The sequence below is a fragment of the Durio zibethinus genome, chromosome 8, assembly GCF_047325235.1.
Source record: "Durio zibethinus cultivar Kanyao isolate XHJ-2024 chromosome 8, ASM4732523v1, whole genome shotgun sequence".
NCBI classification, from domain to species: Eukaryota; Viridiplantae; Streptophyta; class Magnoliopsida; order Malvales; family Malvaceae; genus Durio; species Durio zibethinus.
Window position 1 is genome coordinate 291,966 of NC_143169.1, and position 22,916 is coordinate 314,881.

Sequence of the window (22,916 nt, forward strand, 5' to 3'; positions counted from 1 at the left end):
ATTTCGGTAATTTTTTTTAAAAAAAAAAAATAAATAAAATAAAGCTAAAGCGCGAGTTGAGCAAAAATTTAATTATAGGGGAGGTCTCGACGTGGCTAACACATTTCACCTTTAAAATTATATAAAAAATATATATATAGTAGGGCTTTTCTCTGATTTACTTTTCCTACAGGATTGTCGCACGTTGGAATGGAAATAACAAAATATGGAATGAATGTAAATTGATAAATAAAAGTAAATAAATAAATAAATGTTTAATTTAGCGAATGAGTTAAGAGCATAGGTTTCAAAACCAAAAATAATAATAATAAAAAAAAAATTCAAGATAGATCATATGAATTTAAGAAAATCCGAAGACCATTTGTTTGTTGAGTTTCTCACAGAAATTAAAATTACAAATATAAAAATCCCTGCCTCCGAACCGAAAAAAAAAAAAAAAAAAGGGGTACCCGTCTCTCCAAAGGCATTTCTATCTTTATTTTATTTTGCAGATAGCTAGCTGATGGAGCTTTGCTTTTGCCTATCGTATTTGATACCAATCAATTTAATCAATCTTCATATTCATATTGTTGTTGTTTTGGTCGTGAACCCACATTAACCTTGGATGCGCCTCCAAACTCTTCCATGAGGCGCTCGATAGTCTTCCTTGATGTAACCTTATCAATCTCAAACGCTCTCATCTCTTCCCCCAGTCCTGCATCACCCTCAAGGAAGGTTAAAAATATATACCAAAAAATATTACTAAATCCAGAATGATTTAATTCTTTCTAGGTTATGCCTGAAGAAACAATTATCGCTCAATTATATAATCAAATATTAAAAAACAAAAAAAAAAAAATGAAGATTGGCAGTGGAAAGAAAAGCAACTGATTATTGCATCAGAGTAATTGCTTATCCAGGCAGATAATGAATTATCCATCCTAGAATTATCAACCCCAAATTTTGAAAAAATAGATTTGACTGTTTGAATACATCTTGCAGTGGACAAAAGACAAAATTCTAGTGTACCAATGCTAGAAACTCACTTAAAAGAGTTGAATTTTCAAATAAAACTGTAGGAGGAAGCCTCCCAAAAGAATATCAATAGAGAATAAATGAAAATGAATTAGAATGACTATCATAGCAACACACGATCAAATAAGATCTAGAACTTAACATTCATATTTTCTTCTAAAAGAAAAAATAAATACTTGGACATGCAAGATGAGCTTTGAGAGATCTTTATACACTCATTTCTTTCTTGTAATCTTCTTTTGACGTGGGGAATCATCTAAAGGTTTTAAGATTAGTTTTGAGTTTAGGGAATTGCTCGCGTGCACGGTCTGCGCAAAGCCCAGTTAACCTAGTGGAGTTTTAGCCAAATCGCTGACTACGGTTAAGGGAAGATCAAACTACCATACATGGACCGTTTACTTCTTGCTTCACTCATTTGTTCTATTTTAGCTATGTCCATTACCATACTCAACTTAAGCTTTGATGTTTCAGTCTTAATTTATAATCTCATTAAGTGTTGTTATTCACCCCTATAGCATTGCCACATTGGAACCAACACTCTAAAAGTTTAAAAATTTATAATCTCATTAAGTGTTATTCACCCCTACAGCATTGCCACGTTGGAAACAACACTCTAAAAGTTTAAATCAAACTAGTCAAGTACAAGAACATTAAGATCAACAATCATCTGAATTCACTTGATAATCTAGCATCTACTATGTGTTAAGGTGTTGCAGAATGCTAACATAGCTAATTGAGGGATTAGCTCAAGATTTTATTTTGATACTGTGTTGTAATGGAGCTTAATTGTAATATTTTATAGATCTAGGATTACACTTGGAATTCTAAATTTACATTAGGGAGGGTTTTAGTCCAGTTTTCCTTATCCTACTAATTTTTTTTAGGTCAAGTTTATTAGTTTTCTATTAAGAGTCTTTTCTTTAGAGTCCTACTTGAGATAGAAATTCTAGTTCTTTTAGAATTAGGGTTGGTAGTATCCTATATAAAATAAATGTACTCTTTATTTTGAAGACAGATTATGATAAGAGATTTTTCATCATTGTTGCTATTGCGATTGAGTGATGCAATCAAACTTAGGTGTGAAGACAAGATGTAATTCTTAGCTTTTCTTTCTTTTTGCTTGTGTGATGCAATTAAGTAACCCTAGGTGTGTCAACGAGAAAAGGCAAACCACCCAACTGACACCAGGTTATTACTTTTAATACCCAACCTCAACCCCAACCACAACCCTATATATACATATATCTTGATAACCTGCATTTGACCCAACCTATTTTAATATTCTTTTAGTATAATTTTCATGAAAATTTATTTTTTTAATATAAATCACAACTTAATAACATAAAAATTCATTATATCAGTAAATTAATCTCTTAAATAGCACAATAAATACAAATTTATTGATATAATACAAATATATATAGAAGATTAAATAATAAAATATATTATTTTTATCTAGCTTGAGATGAGGTGGGGCATCCTAAATCCATACCTAGCCCGACTTTTTTAATCATAAAACCCGAACCCCCCATCTGACCCCTAAATTTTTAACAAAAAACCATCCCCTATTGGGTTGGTTTGTGATGGAAACCATTCAAACTTTTTTGCCATCCCTAGACATGAAGCTTGGGATTTATCTTTTTGATTTTCTATTTTTTATTTAATTTTCCCTATTTTCCTAAGAATTTCAGATTACTATTATTATAAATCCTCTCCTCCAAGCTGGTCAATGTGAGGTCATGTTACTGTGTCGTCTAAAATGATTGAAGCATCATTTTGAAGATATTTCAACTGTTTTATCTGCAAGTAGGTTGCTAGTCCACATATTAGACTTCTTAAGGAGATAGAACTAAGAATACACCAATCAATAATTCATTCCACAGTGATCAATAAAAAAGTGAATTTATTTATATGTGAGTTGTTATGCTAATAGTGTTGTGAAAGTTCATTTGAATATGTAATTATTTTGCAGTAAAACTGACCTGGCTGATGAAGAACTTTGAGAGGCAGTTGAGAAGCATTCGAATTGAAGAAGAAAAGTAAATTCTTCATGAGCTCCACAGATTCAGTTGAGACTAGTATCTCTCTCTAAATAACATAAGCTACAGTAAGTAATGCCACTTTCCTCAAAACTAAACATGGAGAGTTCCGTGAATGAATTTTCAGATCAAGATTTAAAGGGCAAAAAGAGTAGGCATGAAACCCAAAATTTTTACATGTTATTATCATCATAAATATTGTTTCTGCATGCAAACACAAATTTGCACCATCTAATCTGAAAAGAATTCCCAACTACCAGAAGATCTTTATCAAATGCCGGATGAAGGATAAATTTGTGAAGTTAGCAACTGTATCTGATTACTTTTCAAAGATAAACTGACAATGACATGGCCTAAAATGAAAAAGCTAAAATACTAAAAGAGCCACTGAATTTTTCCACTTTATTTAGGTAAGCCCCTATACTTACCCAAATAAGCCCTTATTCTTTAATTTGTATCCAAATATGCCCTTATTTCAAACAAAAGATTGAGTTATGTAAGAGCTTATTTGGATACAAATTATAGTTTAAGGGTTTATTTGGGTGCAATGTAAAGGCTAAGGGCTTATTTAGGGGCAATAAAGCACAAGGGCTTCTCTAAATAAAGAGATAAAGTCCATGACTTTTTTATTATTTTAGCCAAATGAAAAAGGTGATTCATAAACATAGTAGGTGATTTTTTTTTTTTTTAATTTTGCTAATGGTAGTGTTTAGGTCTCTTTGAGCAATCCATTAATTTCCAAAGTAAGCCTAACCTCTCCCCCTCCACCCAAAATGAGTATTCTCACAAATCAAGATAAATCCTAGGAATCCCCAAAGAAAACTGCATGGAAAACAATGAAACCTCTATTCTGATATGACTTACTATACTTTGAAAATTATAAGTTGACAAGTCCTTAACAAATGAACAATAAGGAAGCTACACTTATATTATTTAGAAATAGAAGATTAGAACAACAATTCAGTCAGGCATTACCTGACCTGATGAAAATACTACCTGGCCAATATAATTAATTAAATATATTATGCATATGAATCACTCCAGAACTTTGAACTTCTCCGATAGATCATAATACTCAGAAACATCACTCTCAAATTCATAACTATAGGTTAAAATTTCCCAATTTCAAATCATATAATGATAGCTAGTCTATACAACAACTCTCTAGAAAAAAATAATAAATAAAATATTTTACAAGAATCCAAACCTTGAAATTCTTCTGATGATCATAATATCCTGAAACAATCATGAGCAGACGAAGTTTCTCCATTTCTGATAAATCATGGCAAAAAATTAGAAAAAGAAAACGAAGGGAAAATATAGATGCTTAAATAATTTTGTCAAAAGGAGTCTGAGAAAGAATCAACAATGATGAGTGTGCTCAGAGGTTTAGTTAGGAGCATGCTATTAAACCAAGAATCCTTGAATTAAAGATCCTTGAGTTCCCACACAGTCAGCAAAGCAGTAAAGATTGTATCACAAAATCTATCGTGTACCCTATGTGAATAGAAAATGTAAATTAATATTGAATTCATATTTAATAACTCACGCTGAAAATGTTTTATTTCCCGAGTTGAGGCATCACCATGTGCAAGAAGCTGCTCCACTGAAATACCAATAGAACTCATTCCAACTTGTGAAACCACTAACCTTGAACCAGCATTGTCTAGCTTACCTGGTTTACTAACTCTAAGTTAGTGGAATGCAATTGAATGGGCAACACAGGACAAATGTCCATGTATCCACATGGAATGTATTCTCAAGAAACATTATATATAACTAGGAAAAGCCAATCATAGAACTAAATTCACTTGTATAACTGCATGTGCACTGTAAAAACAGATATACTTGCATCATGGAAGTTAGTATCTTAAAAACAGATAATCACTTAAATACTCCTTGCATATAGGGTTAGCGGACCTACCACATAGCATGTACTTCGCGTGTATGGATAACAGCCCTATAGCATGGCTTGGACATCATACTTACTGTATAACAAGCCTGTCAAGGAGGAGACCACAAACAGGGGCAATGCCTGCTCTGATGCCTTGTTATGGGAGGGAATAAAGGGGAGAAAACTAGGGAATCTACCAACATGGTAGTCTTCTATGTATTTACATTAAAATATATATTTTTGAAATAATTTACATTAAAATAATAAGTACAAAAGGACCTAAAAAATACATAAGAGACTAACACATTGGTAGATTCCCTTGTTTTTTCCAATCTCTTCTCTCCCACAACAGATTCTTCACCAAAAAAGATGTCTTTTTGGCTCAAGGGAAAGTGTCATTGGTGGTTACTAGGTCATTAGTACAATACTTAATTAGTTTAATTCAGTTTCGGAGTATTGAGGTATTTTGACAATTTTGTTAACTGGAATTAGTGGGCCATAGTAGTGGTCTAGCAGTCCCTTAGGTCTTATTTTCAGGTTCACTGAAGTTTTTGTGTCCAAATTTGAAATCTAATGATCTTAGGAATCCTAATCCAAGTAGAAGAAATTAGCTTTTCTTTGTTTTTATCTCCGTGAATTGTCATACATAATGTAGTTGATTTTCATAAAGACTTAAGTTATTAAGAATTAATGGGATTTTGTGATTGAGTGTTTGCTCTCCTCTTTTTTCATCTTTCTCTCTCTACTCTTACAATGCCAGAGTCAGCATTAATCGCATCACAGGTCCAAACATCTATAATCTTGTTTTCTTCTACTTTTGCTGCTACCTAAAATTTAGAGCAACCTTTCTCTTTGATTCAAGCCCTCCTTTTAGATTAATTCTCAGTTGAATCAAACACTACTTTATTCCTAAACCCTATCCAAATCCGAAGTAGTTAGACTTCCTTAAATTTGTATACATCATATAATACTTCTTGATAACTTGATGTAGTTATTTTATCCAATGGTCCAAAAGGGTACCAACATTAACAAAGATAAAAGTTCCAGATAGTTTTGATATTTAAATTTCTCTCAATCTTTTGATTGTCTTTATCATTCTTATTTCCAAATTCATGAGAGTGTAATATAGGATTATTTCATTTTTACTTTTAAATATAGGCTTAACAGCTTACAGAAACGCCTGCTTTTTGTCAGTGGGCATTTTCCAAGCTAGATAGATAGATAGATAGATAGATAAATAGATAGATAGATAGATAGATAGAGTATTTTTAGGTTTGATCACATAGGCAAAACTCATTTGAAGAACACTTGATAAAATCAAACCTAAACTTTAACCAAACAGAAATAAAGCTGACCTACTTATTTTTTCAATCCTACCAGAGTCCTATAAATCAATAAATCTTCTAATTCTGGTAGCCTGGCTATTAAATAGTCCTAGTATACCTCATAAAATAAAAGTCCCAATACATGATATCTTCTTCTTCACTGAGGTAAAAACTGTTCAGAAACTTAAGCTTTAGGATGACTCCATTAGTGTACCCTTAGAAGATTAGCTCTCTGTATTATTGGTACTAGAAACTGATGACGAATATTTAGAGTCCACAAGAAAACTTCATGGAATTCAAATAACTATATTCAAGTGCAAGCGCATACCTACTCTTGTCCACTTCTTGAAATCTCTTCCCAAAATATCAGATACTCTCAGCTCAGAAATATCATATAGTTTATATCGCACTGCAAATCATGAAGTGTAGATCCAAAGATTAGCCTACAAGAGTAAAGAGAACCTTAATTGGGAGGGAGAGTGGAACATTTTTATTTTTTTGTTGAGAGAGAGAGAGAAAGAGTACATGGACAAACTGAGGAGAGAAGAACTTACATATCTGGTACAGGCCATTGCATCCAAAACGACCAGCGCCATTGACCAACAATGTAGCCATGTATTTATCCTTGGTGGTAGAATGAGGACTTGATAGATTTCCAGTGTCTAACAGGATGCCAGCTAACTGCACATAGGGTTGAAAGGTAATATAATTGAATTTTCAGCTTCTCATAATTTGATTTTGTTTGATGACATTTTCATTTTCAGCCCTTAATGTCATTTCATTGAATCACCTGTAACAACTAGACACCAAATTAAGAAAATCACTTAGGCTTCATTTATTTTTTGCTACTTGGGTTTTGATTTTGGAAGCAAAAAAGTAAAATTGTGTTTGGACTTTGGACACAGAAGCAAACAACATTTTTTGAGCATCAAAAACTAAAAGTTCCATTTTCAGGGATAACACAGTGCATAGTTTTTTTCTCGTAAGGAACAACCATTCACTCATTTAACTGCTAAGAAGAATTTTTTCTCTTTCAACTGGGAACTGCTTATCTTTGTTGCTCTATATAAGTAGCAGTTGGTCCCAGAAAAGGATCAGATAGGCTTGATGCCAGATTTGATTTTAGGGTTGATTCAGCATAAAGATTAATTACTTTGACTAGCTGTTCTCTCTTTCCTTAGTAGAAAGTGGGAATGAGCAGCAAAGCGAACCGAGTCAGGCCCACTTGGGCCAAACCCTTCCTTTCTCTTTTAAGGGGATATTTTCTCTTGGACACAGGCCTTAGAGCGAAAATTTATCACACTCGAGCTTACCCCTGCTCTAAATCCTCATTGAGAGAACATGCTTTAAACTTTGCTAATGTACAAACATACCTAAACTAGATTTAGTCGACAAGGCCTGATCATGAATGAAGATTTTGCTTTTCATTATTTGCTTTTATTTTATCGCAACTTTGAAGGGAGTAAAAGAAAAAAAAAAACAAAAAATAGCAAAAGAAATAATCAAATGGGGCCTTAGTTTATCCAATAACATCTATTCTAGTATCACTGCATACACTAGTATCCCCAGCCATCGTCAAAAAGACCACTAGTGCCTGAAGCGAACATATCATCACCACCAATTTTGGAATAAAATCATATCCCCATAATATTAACACTGCCACTATCCTTCACAGATATAACCATCACTATTGCAGGAACACAATTATCAAGATAATCACTTTGCCTCCAGCACTGCAATTATTGTATATATAAACATTGCAAAGATGTTTTCTCCATCATCTTTTTTTAAGCTCTTATACAAGAATTTCAACTCAATGTATGATTACTTATATTGTAAATTATATTTGTTATTCATACTTAAGCTGCTATAGTGATCAAATCATTTAATTGCATTTTAGCTCAATAATCTCAGGGTTCATCAAGAAATTTCAGTTCTAGCAATTTAGCTCTTAAAATTTTGACTTATTATTTTAACTTTCAAGTTTTAGTTTTATCAAAAGTAATCAGAAATTAAATATTTATGGCTAAATATGTTAACCACAAATAATAGGCAACCTTTTATTTAATTGCTTGCAAAATGCAAGTGAATGCTCCGTTTGTATGTGCTAGTTGTTATAGTGATCAAATAATTTAGTTGCATTTTAGCTCAATAATCTCAGAGTTCATCAAGAAATTTCAGTAGGTCTTAAAATTTTGATTTACTATTTTAACTTTCCAGTTTTTGTTTTATCAAAAAGCAACTCAGAAATTAAATATTTACTACTAAATATGTTAACCATAAATAATAGGCAATCTTTTATTTAATTGCTTGCAAAGTGCAAGTGAATGCTCTATTTGTATTTGCTCGTTGCTTTAACAGTAGTATCACTCTTGACTAATTTAAAAGATAAATAGGAAAATATTAGTTAATACTAGAATATAGCAAACCATAAAGACAAAGAGAGGAAAATAGAGTAAAAATTTAGAAAATTCATGAGCAATAGTAATATGTACCAAAAGTCGGCTGAATCCTTGCCCTGCCAAAATCTCAGGCGAGGTCATTGCATACTTTTCAGCAATAAGTGTACAAGATGAGCACTCCTGCATACATGCATGCATGAAACAACAAGATCCCCATATTATTTTATAACAACAAAATAGTTTTAAAAGTAAAAACAAAGAAACTTTAAATGAATACAAACATGACAAATTACAAAAACCAACTTCTTAGGTGTAGTTCTGAAAAGTTTATGTTCTTAATTAATGTTTTTCTAACCGCAACGAATGTGTTTGATAGCATGTTTTTGCTTTAAAAGGAAAAACGAAATTGAATCAAGACCTTCTACTCTTCTGTTTTGGAAAATGAAATGTCCACTCTTGAACCATTCGAAAGAGACTAAACAATGATTGAATATGAACAGTGTTGTTCTTATCGATACATTTCTTGTATAACACTAAATACTTATGTTAAATAAAGTATACAATTATATAATAATACATAAATATAAGAGAATAGAAAATATGCAAAATACATTTTTTAACCAATATAATTATGTAAATTTAAATACAGCATAAAAATAAAAAATGGATATATATTAACTAATATAATATAAAATTATTTAAAAATAAATAACTAAATACATAATGGCTACTTATAAAGTTTCTAAAATTGAAAAATCAAAATAATGTTATAAGCTATAGCTGATTCATTACAAATACATGAATGAACAATACATAATATTTTTTAAAAATTACATTAAACTATTTCATTTATCTTTACAATTATTTTATTGCTAATTGCTATGCTCTGTTATAACACAATTTTTGTTCCAAAAAAATAAAATGATTTCCTAGATATATTTCTTTAGTTTTCTAATTTATAAATTTATGAAAAACTTTCAATAACAACTTTGTTCTTTACTAATGATATTAAACAAAGCAAAAAAGGGGAAAAAGAAAGTTGAACATAGAAAACTGGTGACCTATTAAAAGATCCTTTTTTTGTCCTTATTTATATCTAATTCTCTTTTAGCATGATGCCACATGTGCCGATGATGCATGTTGAACATTGGTGATTGAATAAAAGTGCATTTTTTACAGGATGCATTTGGATGACAATATTTTAGCCAGGACAGTAAACTGCAAAATTTATTGACAAATCTCTCATGAAGAGAGTTAACCAAGCAAACTATTGGAAACTTGGGTCGAACGATTGGATAAATAAGCTCCAATGGCACCATGCTTTCTGTGACATAAAATAAGCACAATAGAATAGCATTCAAGTATAGAAGAATCTTCCTAACACTAATTTCAAGATGAAAGGGAAAGAAAAAGAAAATAGAATCCTTCTCACTTAAAAACACAATGGACTCAAATGGTAACACTATGCCAGGTGCAGGTTTAAATAAACATTGACAACATGATGAAACAACAAAAACAAGATCATAACAAATAACAGGTGATATTAACAATATTTTTAATTGGATTTACGTGCAAAAGATAGCTTTATAAACATCGGCTTTAAGGCCTCCTGTGAATAAAATATTGTTTGAATGCATGCTACCTCAATGACACTAGAGTAACTATACTAGATATTCGATAAATCTAGTAGCACATAGGAGCTCTTGACGCTAGGTTTTAAAAAATATATATATCATTGTCATCAGCTTTAAATTTCTAGAATTGTTACTTCTAAAAAAACCTCAATAACTCTATTCATGGAAAAATCATACAACACCATTTAAGAATTTCAATTAAATAATAATGCAAAAAATAAAACAATGCACAACAATCTAAACGTATCCAGCCAACTCCCTATTCAGAGAAATGATTAATGCACCGGCATCACTCTTTGCAATTGCTCCACATGTCTTAGAAATATTATTTATTTTCGTTCCTTTTTGCTTTTGCTTTTTCTTTCTCTTTTTATTTTTCATTTTATATTTATATCTGTTTCTTAAGATCACAGGTCACAATTCCATCCTAATCAAACTTGGCTGGTTTGATAACCAGAAAAGAACTTTGTATATTATCAGCTTGCTAGTAATTCTTCTTATTCAAAGCCACATCCCAGGAATATCTTTTATTCCAAAATGTTTTTATGTTTAGGGGAAACCCCCATAGAATGACATCACGAAACTCGAGAACATTGGCATGACAAATCAAGCAAATGAAAGAGCATCAGTACTTGTTCCATGAAAGTGATCCTGATGAAAATATGAATAGAAAATAATTAAATAAATCAAATAACACAATGTAAAGTCTCATGTCATACCTGCCCCACAGTAACTTTCTTAACCCAAGGGTACACACGTTCACTCTGTAAATAAAAGTGAATCTCTGTTATGCTTTTTTTCATATTCACAAAAGAAAGGCATGAAATGTTAGCTATAATGAGTTGTCTATGTACCTGTCTGCAATTAAAGATTTCGATTACTGATTCTTTTAGTGCCTGTACAAGGAAGCTAATACATCATTTCTGATGGTCAACAGGTAAAAGTGAGTTCTTGGTAGAAATATTACCTCCTGTTTTGCTGGGAGCTTGGGACCATTTAACAGAACTAGCTTAAGACTCCCAAACAAGTCATAATATGATAGATCAATCTACCAATAATTTCACCGTCAAGAAACAGAAATGCTCAGTCAAATCTCAGAATTGAACTTTAATCATAGTTGAAAATTTCTACAAAATATGGTAGTTATGACATGATCCATAGATGAATGAATAGAACCATATACTCAGATTTTTGAACCTATGTATTTAATAGCTGTTAGCACTTGTAACAAATGTTTTATGTATTTTTGGGCCAGTCATAGGATTTACGTACACCAAATATTATATAAGATATTTTATTCAACTGAGTAGATTAAATGTTAAGAATTGATCAAGTTTAATAAGATCTTCTAAAAGCCAATTGCATACATCAAAAAAGTAACTCTTACAAAATTCAAAGCATATCAAGGTTAATGTAGGAGTTTCATAAGTCGAATTGAACATACTTCATCAATAAAGATTAAGAATGACTGATCGATTTGACAAGAATCCAACAACCATTTTAATTCAGCATGTGAATTCAGCTCTGTCCTCTTCATGTTGATGACAGGAACAGTGCATAATTCGTGACTTTCAAGCATTTCATTCAAGTAGAAGGCATACATGATTGTCGAAGCAACAGATCCAACATCTGAAAATTGAAAAATATGATATTAGAATTGTGAGCTCATTACAAATCATTCGCATCTTGGTTGCCAAACATATTCAGAACCCAAACATCTTTATCATAATAATATCTGACTTTTCCATTTCTTTACTTCGACAAAGATTTTATTCTTAGACTTGTAAGATAAATTTATCTGTTTTAGTTTTTAAGAGAATTAAATGGTATCAAGACTAAAGGATTGTCATGTATCATGGAGTCCCAGTTGAGTGTGATTTCCTAAATTCTATGAACATAAAATAAGTACCTAAATGGGAATGAAAAGAAGTGTATTCATAACGGATGCTTTACATATTTGGCAAATTATAAGGTTTAGGTTAAATCTATAATAGTGGTTGTATAATCTTGAAAAGTTTGCATTATTTATGAATTAAATGCTGCTAGCAAATCTGCACCAAAAAAAAAAAAACAAAAACTGGCAAACTGAAAAGAATTTCAGGATATTCATGGCAAGAAGCAGAATAGGATTGTGCGGTCAACTTTTCTTCTCATTCCAAAGATTTTGAAGTTCTTGATACTGAAAATATTAAGCCTCCTTATGAATTTGAAAAAATATTTTTGCAACATTAATACTAATAAAAGTAATTCATTAATTAATTCTCAAAGAAACTTGAGACCTACAAATACGGGTAAAGAATAGAAACCGCGTGAAATGCAGTTGCAAGAACAATTACGCAAAAAAAAAAGTTTGGGCCTAAGCTTATATTACATGATCACTTATTGCTTCATGCACATAATCGAGCATTAGGCTTAGGCTTCACAAAATCAAACAAGCAGTAAAATTGCTTCAATCTAGAAATTGGTTAGAAGCAAATGAAGTGGAAAAAGTTATAGGCATAGATAAAAGAAATGAGACATTAAGACTTGAGGACTCTTTTAATTATTGTGATAAGAGAAGACCAAGGAGAATTACCAGAGATATCTTGCCCAATAACAGTATGAAGGAATCTTCCTGGAACACCAGCATCGACCTCATCCCTTTTTGATTTGAGAAATAAATTAAGACTGTTAATGCTTTCACAGGATTCTACAATTTCCATTCGTGGTGAATGTCCATTGTAAAATGAAGCTGCAGACTGAGGAAGTGGAATTTTTGACAAGCTTGTTTTTATTTTGTTAACCTTATATGATTTTTCACGTGCAGTTCTCATCAGAGAAGGAACAGAATGATGAAGTGGGTCTTTGATTGAATCACTTGAATTACCCAAATGAAAGCTTGACTCTGACTGAATGTTTGGGAAGACATTTGACCAACTCTCATATGATGCTGGGTTAAATGGTTCAAGAATGAGATCTAAGACTGAATCATCTGATGGTGATTCCATGAACTTCTCAAATATATCCAAATCAAGGTTTTTGTGCCTTGAGTCACCAATATCTGATTTAGACCAAGAAATCTTCTGGATGCCAGAAATACCTCCCAAGTCAAAGTTAGAAGATTCAACCACCAAAGCACCATCTTTTACTAGCGGACCATTGAAGTAAGGATTCTCTCGGGTACGAATATATAGTTCCTGTAACATAGAAGAAATAATTAGGATTTGGAACATGGAAGAAATCTACAAGGGAAAAAGAAAACAGCAGTTAAGGAGAAGTTTGAATCTTTAATGTCATAAACATTGAAGGCGTGAGACTCATGACATGAAAGCTAAGAAACTAGTCTAAGATCTCACTTTGACATAATCTACATTAAATTTCTAGTTTTAATGTGTTACCAAAGATAATAATCTAAGATGAGAGTCAACCAAAGGTTCTAGTGCAGGACTTTATCTAAGAGTCTATTGTAAAGTTTTGAGCAACATAATTACCTTCTTGACTAACATTTTCAAGTAGAAGAGAAGGAAGAAGTAATAACCACTCTGGATCGTACTAAAAGCAAAAGACCATCACCATTATCCTCATTATTAATCCAATGCCACACCTAATAGCAATTTTACTAATCTGCATGTGAAGGAAATTTTGGAAAGAGGCCTGTATCAAAAGGTGGATGTAAGGAAAAAAAAAAAAAGGAAGAGGAGATAGGAGGTTGGAATGAGTGGCAAACAAGATCAAAAGGGTTAGATGGTTAGTTACTTTTCATTGTTGTAGTTTTCTCGCTATAATGAAGAACTATCTTTTGTATTACTTAACTGTTAAGGATACTTAAGGAGGTACTCAAGCAATCATGCGTAGAACCTTCTAAGTTGTCAACATATTACTAGCAGTACACAGAATACCAAATTGAGTTACAGATCAACTTGCACAGAGTTTCAACAAATGGTTATGATGGATGTCGAAACTGATATTCTGGTAATAAGGGTTCTACCATGGCAAGACATCCAACAGGAGAAGAACCATAAATACATGTATCAACCAAGACAGAAAGGATTAAAAATCAACATATTACCAACAGTATACAGAATGCCACATGGAATTATAGATTAACTTGCACTGAGGTGCAACAAATGGATTAGGAGTTATGATGGATGTTGAAACCAATTTTCCAAAATGAATTATAAAGAGATAATGCCATTCAGAGGAGCTCCCAGGTTTAATTTAAGATTGGAGAAAAAAAGGTTTAAAATTTACCATTTTACACATGACACCAGAAAAGTTTTAAATTAAAATGCTGAATCTAAAGACCTAAAACTGACACAATGGAGAAAGTGCAGCTCATATGCTTAATTGTCATAGAAGAGAATAAGTGTTTGAAATTAACATGCCTTAAAAAAGCAACAATCGGATCTGATGTAATAAAATGATAAAACCAAATGATCTGTTAGAAATATGTATTGCCATGTATCTAGATGAGAAACAGACAGGTTGTTAATGATTAAATCACCAATGCTTTGTTTCTTTCTAACCCCATGTGCATCTTGCATTCATGGATGTATACAATTTCTCATTTTCTATAATAGTAATTTTGTGGGCGAACATCCCATCCCCTAATCTGCTCAGTTCCATGCTAATCCTTCTAAACTCTACACTTTTACACTTTGAAATGATAGTAATGCTAGGCAAGAAAGACGTTTCTTAAATCCATGTAAATGATAGTAGCCAACTGCTCGTAATAGCAGAAGGAAATGTGAAAAGTGAAACATGGAAGGGCTTGAACCGAAGATCTTGAAAGTGGGTTTATATATTTATATATATATATATACACACTCTCACACACACATATATATATGCTCCTCCTACTCCCTTCAAGTCCCTTTTCCATCCTTCTCCATGTTAAGATTAATCATGTACCTTACTCTGTAAATAATAATTGATTAACATAGCCTGCTTGTCATCACTCATCATTTTCGTTATAATCTTAGCATGACTACTTCAGTAACCCCTGTGCCATTGCCTGAACAATAACGTGATCCAAGGTATGTATAGACTAATTCACCTCAGTCAAAAACTACAGTGTTAGTTTTCTTCAACATATGGAACTCCAAGGCATGCCCATTTAGAGAATGGGTTTCCTTCTGACTGAAACATGTATAATAAAATACATAGAGTGTAACTAAAACTACATTTGTTTAGGCTCTTCAAATGGAGATTATCTCTAATAAATTGAAATTGCACCATCTCTAATCCTTTGATTAAGAGAGTTGTAAATCATAAGGTGTATAAATCTGTATATCATGTCAGTAAAAACCCCACAACTTTTTGCAATCACTAGGTTACACTTACACCATCATATTATATTACGATTATTCTTATCCAAAAATGCTAAAAACCCAAAATAAAAACAAAGAGAACAAACCTGAGAAAGTGGTTGGGGAGAGCTCATGTTGAAGAAGAATATGAAGCGTAGAAATGGAGGAGGGGAAGGGGCATGAAGCGTAGAAATGGAGGAGGGGAAGGGGCCTTGCGATTTGAGCAAGGACTGAAAGGGCGGCAGATTCGGAGAGACAAACATATTGAGACGACGACATTTTCAGATTCTTTGTGGTCTCCGCCATGCCCATTACGTTTACACACCCACACCAACTCAAATATTGTTTAAAAACCATCGCCTATTCGCTCCTTCTGCATGCGTCAAACAGAGTCAGCCCTTCACCTTGTTAAATTCAAAATAATAAAAATACTCAGTTATTGGTCTTCAGTTTTCAGCCGGATGACCTGGTGGGCGACACTCTACAGATTAACCCCAATTCAAAGATGGGCTTTTATGTTTTAAGTCCTAAAAGACATGACCACCCACTCAAAAACGCTTCGAGAAATATCCGGCTCCATCTTCAAACCCCTGCTACTTTAGCTATAGGAGGTTTCATCTATAATTATTATAATAATTAATTAATTAATTAAAATTTAAAATTATATATAAAATCTACATTTAAAAATAATACACTATTATATAATTCTTTATTATAATAAAAAATTATAAATAATATACTCCCTTTCACTTGTTTTGCCTTCTTGATTTATCCTCAAAGCTATAGTTTGGATGTCTTTGCTTTGTTGTATTTTTTATGGTTAAATACTTAATTAAAAATTTAATATTTTTATATTTTTTTAATTAAAGATATCACGTTCAATTTGATTCAATTTAGAATCAAAAAATTTTTAAATATGTTCAATTAAGGATTTAATTACCACTAAGTTATACACGCTGTTAAATCCACTATCTGTTAAATTTGCCGTTAAATCCAACCTGATAAAAACACAAAATACCGAAATCAAATTAAAAACAAGAGAAAAACACGTAATATCTAAAACCAAATTAGTTTAAAACAAAAAGTCTAAAACCAAATGAGTTCTTCAACCATTTTGTTTCTTCGTTGTCGTTGCTTTCGTCATGGAGGAAGGATTTGATGGGGCATTTGCCATTATTATCCTTGTTTTGGTTCTTAGTGGCTTTACCAATGTCAACTCTTAGCCAATGGAAAGTGCATAAAATGTAGTTCCTGAAGTCCAAGTGGGGTGAAACCTTTCCACGCCAAACTCTATATCTATTTCCCAGGATAATCACCCATAGCTGGCAAATGTATCACCATTATTGTAGTAGTTGTTTATCCATAGTACATTTCCTATGTTGGTGTCGACTGCATAAATGGATCCATTAGGGGTTATGGACCCTACGGTAAGAATGCTATTGGCCACTGTAACGGGCGCCTGGGCAGTGCCATTACTGGGATTTGCTGTGGACCACACAATTTCTCCTGTTTTTGCATTCAAAGCTCCTTGCTCCTGCAGCCGTTGTTTGGTTAGATGGTGCGAGCATGAAGCTTTGGCGGTCGTTGTTAGCGATGTTGGTGTAAATTATTCTCCCATCTGTGGATGCACCCCATTATTGTCTAAGAGGAAAGAAAGAAATTACTCATCAAGGAGGCTATGAAAAAAGAAGAAAGGCCTAGCTAATTGGACGGCTGAAATTGATTTGAACTCAAAATGGACTGACGAAATTGCTATGCTTTCCATGCTGTTAGGGCAGCCTAAAAAGAGGAATTTGGAGGTTGGGTTGATGAGTTTGAACTCATCTACTATCGCTATAGCTAGAAAGATGTGTCCCCCTGTGCCACCAGCAGCAAATGCCACGTGAAGGCTCTCCAGGGCCTTGTTGGCGGTGCTGCTGCTAGTGGTTTGATCATCTCTTGATTGGCTAGTGAGAAGCAGTAGAGCCGACAACTAGCGGTTGAGGGAAAGACCCCTATTCCGCTAGAAAGAGGGAGAAAAGAAGAAAAAAGAAAGAAAAGAAAGGAAGGAGAAGGAGAGAGAGAGAAGAAAGAAGTAAGAAAACCAAAAGTCTTAATAATTTTGTGGCAAAAGTATAATTTTGCCTTTATTTTTATGCTAATTAATATCGGAACTGAAGTCGTCAGTTATCAGAACTTTGGCACTACTATCTGTTATTGTCTAAAAATGGTATTAGAGCTAAAGCTTGCCAAGATAGCGAGAAGAAAATATGTTTCTAATTCTTGATTATTGAAGTTGGATAGGAAAAACTAAAAGAGAGTCTTACTTTCATGGATTTATCAACTATCAGTAATTTTAGTTCTCAATCATCTTTTTTTTAGATCTTCTTTTAGTTTGTCTTCTCTTCATTCTCCTGTATTTAAAGAGTCTTTCTCTTCTAAGTTAAAGTTCTTATATGAAGTAGATTATATCCTAGAAGAAAAGAAAACCCAACAAACAGTTTTTTTCCTTGTAAATCCTTATACAGTTTTCTCAAACTCTTCCCCTTCTTTTACTAGATTTTTAAAAATTCTTTTAAAACCAAAATACCAAACTCCAAAAGATTATGTTCAAGTCACAAACTTTGATCAATGTATTCTTCTAACAGGACCTCAAGAGTACTTTGTTACTTTTCAGATCCCTGAAGAATTTCTTCAAAAGTGGTCAGAACAAGGATACACTCATATCTACTTTGATGCTATCAGAATAGCCTTAACCTTTCACGGCAGAAATGATATTCTTGTATGTACCAGAATGACCTTATTAGACACAAGATTCAAATAATACAAGCATTCAGTCCTTGGTATAGTTTAAACGACATTCAATGCAGAAACTGTATTCTTCACAGTCTTTCCAAATTATAATATGTCTCTTCATGATCCAACACTGTTAGATGCTTTAAAAGTTCAAGTTCAAATCGTAGGCCCAGAGATGAAAGGACTCCAGGCAACCCTTCACTACCAGATGGCATATAGAGTTCAAGATCATGCCATTAACTTGCCTTTTTCACACTCTGGTAATGTTATCTTTATCAAAACGGAAGCAGTAGACAGGACTCCTAGACATGTTCACATTCTAAAGCAGATCTCAAATAAAGAACTTGCCACCATTTTCCCAAAAACATGGACGACAAGTTATCAAAATATTAGAAAGCAAGATGAATCAATTCAACACTTTGATCCAAACTACAAGACAAATCAGGATGGTACTATCACAATTAAGTTTGATCATAGCAAAGGAAAGGATGTTCCTCCTCAATAATCTTTTCAACACAATTCATGATGCAAAATGTCAAGCTAATCTCCTTGATATTCCAATCATACACTTTCAATCTAATGGAACTCCTGTATATGCATACAGATCTCTACAAAGACATTGTTATTGGGACATAAATTGTAAATGTAAAAAATGTCAGATAGACGCATATAGAAGCTTCCTAGATAATGATGATGATATTTCAAAGAAGCAAAAGAAGAAAAAATCTTCTCAGCAAAAGCTCAAAGAAAGATATGGGAATGGAAACCCTAAAGTTGATCTCCTTAGTGAACTTTCAGGAAAGTTTGACTACTATGTCATCTATCCTAAGAAAAAAAAACTACTCCCTCAAACTTGCCTAAACCAAACCACATAAAAATCAGATTCCACCTAACCTTTACCTTAAAATTCCATGATGCAACCAAACTACCCAAGTTCAGATTTCAATCATTTCTAAGAGTTTCATAAAAACCAATACAAACACATTCCAAAAATCTCAACCCCTACTGACAGAGATGAATATGGGAACCAAAAATGTGTTTCTCATGCTGAAGCAGTTTTAAACTGACAGACTAAAAATTATCTCCAGCAAAATGCATACCTGTATAGAATTGAACATAAGTTGGATCAAGTCAGTCATCACTTTGATCAGAGCCTTGTTAATCTTCAAAATATTATTCTTGAAATTCAATCAAAGATAATAATTTTAGATAAAAAAAAACTCAGATATATGGCTGAAACCAACACTGGATTACTTATGCTTTTACTGAACGAGAGAAAGAAATGAAGAGCTTAAAGATTTAATTTGCAGACCTTCAAAATCAGTTTTGACAGAAACAACAACAACAACAACGCCTCTAGCTACAACATCTTCACACAACTCAACATTGACACGCATGACACCCCTTACCAAGCCTATACCCTTTCTTCTTTTCAACTATACAATCTTTCAACCTCACTTCCAAAACTTTTCTTCACACCATTTCAGTATAAACCTCCCTCAACATCCATACCAACATCCTCACAACCAACACAATACTTTACCCTTATATGACCAAGCAAAATAACCTCCCTTTGGCACAAGTAAAAAATGGATTCACAGATTTCGAGAAAAATAACTAGTTAATCTGAAACCAAAAAGAGTTATAGAATAACCACCTTCTTAACCTCTAAAACTAAAACCAAGCTCAAGTTCTACACCTTAAAACCCTACACCCCAACCAGACCAATAACTTGTACAACTCATGATCTCTCATACATAAACCCTTCCAGAAATACTTCATCAAATGGCACAAGACAATCTCTTTCAATTTTTCGTTGAAGATATTTTTTCTTTTACTTTTGAGATTGAATCCCATATGGAAACTATCAAATCAGATGATTCAAATAAGGAAACATTCTCCCAGATTTTAATGACAAAACTAACAATTGAAGTTTCAGATGATACTCCAAAAGTCCACAACCCTAATGCAATGGACACTGAACAACACCCTCTTCCACAATAATCACAAGTTCCTCCTTCGACATCAAAATTTTCAATCTTTTTCATTGATGATATTCCTTCTTCAAAATAGCCCTCAAGGTTCCAAGAGTTCTTAGCATGGGGACTAGTTGAATTAAACTCCCATCTCAATGTTACAATGAACACAGTATTGATCAGATTTGTTTTCAAGCTAGTTGGAACTCTGAAAAATTTTTGGGACAACATCGGTGAATATAAACAACTCTAGTTTCTTTAATGCCCAACCATCATAGAAGCTGTATCTCAATCTACAGTAATCTTTTGTGACAAAAAAACTCACAGATTGGAAAAGATCAGAGAATAATTCTTCAAGCTAAAATGCTATTCCCTCCATCGAAAAGACCTTGACAGACACTATCAATAATTCTCTCAGTATTTCTAGATACTTAGTGGATTTGATGATGTTAACTTAAAGTAAGCTTTTTTTAACTCTGTTCCAAAAGAACTTGCACAACAAATAAAGACACAGTTAAACCTCAGATCTCTTGATGTTAAAAACATGACCCTTAGAGATATTTACAAGATGATGTTGAAAGCATTTGATAAAATTTACAAAAAGCACAGATACATCAAAACCTTGGTTAACAATTCTAAGAAGTTAGAGAAATCATGCTCTTACTCCTCCTCAGGCCTTCAGATCAAATATTCTTTCAAAGATCCCATATGTTTTTGCAACAACAAAAAAAAAAACACTTTAGAAGATTCAGACCTTCAATTTTCTCCAGATCCAGAAATAAAAAGTTGTTCAGATATGTCGATAAGCCCAAAAGATTCTAAAGATTCAAGTTTACAAAAAAAAGAAAGATCCAAAGATCAAAAGTTTAAAATATTTTTTTTGTGAAAAATTAAGATATTTCGTAAAAAATTACCCAAAATCAAACAAAAAATCAATCAAGATAATCCAAGACATTGCTAATATCTCTAGTATCAATCTCTCATATGATGATTTAGAATCAATCTTCATTCTTGATGATGAGCAGAATGAAAGATCCTTCATATAGCAGGTCTATTCAGAGAAGCATTGGTTCTCTTATGGTATTTTTGTCAACTCTACACCATTGACATTGAGTTTAACTCTTTTGAACTCAATTTTTCCACTGTCACTTTTGCCAATAATGATTCTTTTTATGAAGCTGATATCCATTTAAAATTTTCTTGAAGTGGTTTAAACCCTTTCACACTTGGTATTCTACCACCAAACACCTTCCTCAACATTATCATGTTATCTTCCTTTTTCACTACCCTTGTGAACTCTATGATAAATTTGCCCTCTTCTAACCCCATTCTGACCTGTATGTGTATAATCCATACTCTTTGTATAAATTTATTTTCTTATATGCTTATGAGTACAAGCTTCTGTTAAAAAAAACTTTATAAAATCAACAACATCCAAATCCCTGTAGAACTTCCCCCTTTTAAGAAAAAACCATAGTGGTGGTACCTTTCAAAATACATCTACGAATGACACAATCACCAGGCACATTAGACCCCTAAACCATCCTACAACACTTGGTGGAGTGATTTATCCCAAAGACTTGTTAATTTTGATCTTCACATTCTTTCAGAACTAGTTAAACTTTCAACAAACCCTTACTGACAGAATGAAGAAGATCTCTCTAGACTTCGAGCAAGATTTGAACACAGGGTCTACAATCACCTATTTCAATGTTGTGATTCCAATCTTAATGATTTTGAACAAAAATTATTCCAGTGGGTAGATGATTGTCTCGTTCTTCAGTATCTTAAAAATTTTTCAGAATAATGATGATGCTCACTCATGGTGCTTAAAGATAAAAAATTCTCTGTTTCAGTCCAATTATGTATAATTACATGTGATAATTTTCAGTTTCTCTAAAAGACTCTAAAAGTTGATAATGATGCCTCCACATCAAGATAACTTTATGTCAAGTCAAGTCATCTTTATGTCTAGTCTACCTTTAGTCGAGTCATGATAACTTTATGTCATGAGTCATCTTTACTTTATGTCAAAATAGTGATAAGTCATGGTGATAAGTCATCTTACTTTAGTTTTATGTCAAGTCATTTGTAAAGTTATAATCATGCTTTGTCCTAGCTTTATCCTATTAGATTGCTATTTTTTTTACTTTTTCCACGTATAAATTGTAAGGTCCTTCTTTAGGAAGGAACAAGTCTTAAAGTCTTGAACAAGTTAACTTTCCTTAAGTTTTCTCTTGTAAGAAATCCTCTTTTATAAAAATATGTTTGGCTAAAAACCTCTCTTCTCTTTTGGTAAATCTTTCTCCCTTCTTCCATAGTTAAAGTTTTTAGTTTCATGTTCTCTTCAAGCTATTCTATAGTTTACAGTGATTCAAGTTGAGTATGCTCTATAGTTGCTATAATATTATAGATCCTTTACATCAAAAATTCTTGTTAAGCTGTTAAACAAATCATTGATCCTTTCTCTTAGCCAAAGAAAAGTTATATTGAACCAAGATCATACTAATAGTAAGTTAGTATAGTAAAAGACATATCTCCATAAAAGTTAAGCCACCAGTTCGACATT

The 22,916-nt window shown here is 32.6% G+C and overlaps 1 protein-coding gene across 5 annotated transcripts; it reads right to left on the reverse strand.

Annotated features, from left to right (window-relative positions):
* Positions 1-284: 284 nt before the first annotated feature.
* LOC111278844 (uncharacterized) lies at positions 285-16,183 on the reverse strand. Of its 5 annotated transcripts, XM_022865522.2 has the most exons (14): positions 16,063-16,183; positions 15,704-15,969; positions 12,884-13,484; positions 11,753-11,937; positions 11,276-11,356; positions 11,163-11,204; positions 11,028-11,072; positions 8,768-8,854; positions 6,827-6,953; positions 6,601-6,681; positions 4,603-4,728; positions 4,261-4,325; positions 2,997-3,102; positions 285-694 (listed from the first exon to the last, which is right to left on the reverse strand). In XM_022865522.2, exons 2-14 carry the CDS (start codon positions 15,857-15,859, stop codon positions 549-551), a joined length of 1,848 nt encoding a protein of 615 aa, XP_022721257.2. In that variant the 5' UTR covers positions 15,860-15,969; positions 16,063-16,183; the 3' UTR covers positions 285-548. The 5 variants fall into 5 exon arrangements, with proteins under 5 accessions (XP_022721257.2, XP_022721256.2, XP_089620567.1 ...); XM_022865521.2 differs by having other exon boundaries at positions 15,704-16,183; XM_089764441.1 differs by lacking the exons at positions 15,704-15,969; positions 16,063-16,183 and adding an exon at positions 13,779-13,796.
* Between the last annotated feature and the right edge of the window lie 6,733 nt (positions 16,184-22,916).

Coding starts and splice junctions, on each gene's coding strand:
- LOC111278844 (XM_022865522.2), bottom strand. CDS start 15,859: ATGTTTGTCTCTCCGAATCTGCCGCCCTTTCAGTCCTTGCTCAAATCG. Junction 11,357..11,752: donor TCTTAATCTTTATTGATGAA/GTATGTTCAATT, acceptor AATTATTGGTAG/ATTGATCTATCATATTATGA. Junction 11,205..11,275: donor AGCTCCCAGCAAAACAGGAG/GTAATATTTCTA, acceptor TTCCTTGTACAG/GCACTAAAAGAATCAGTAAT.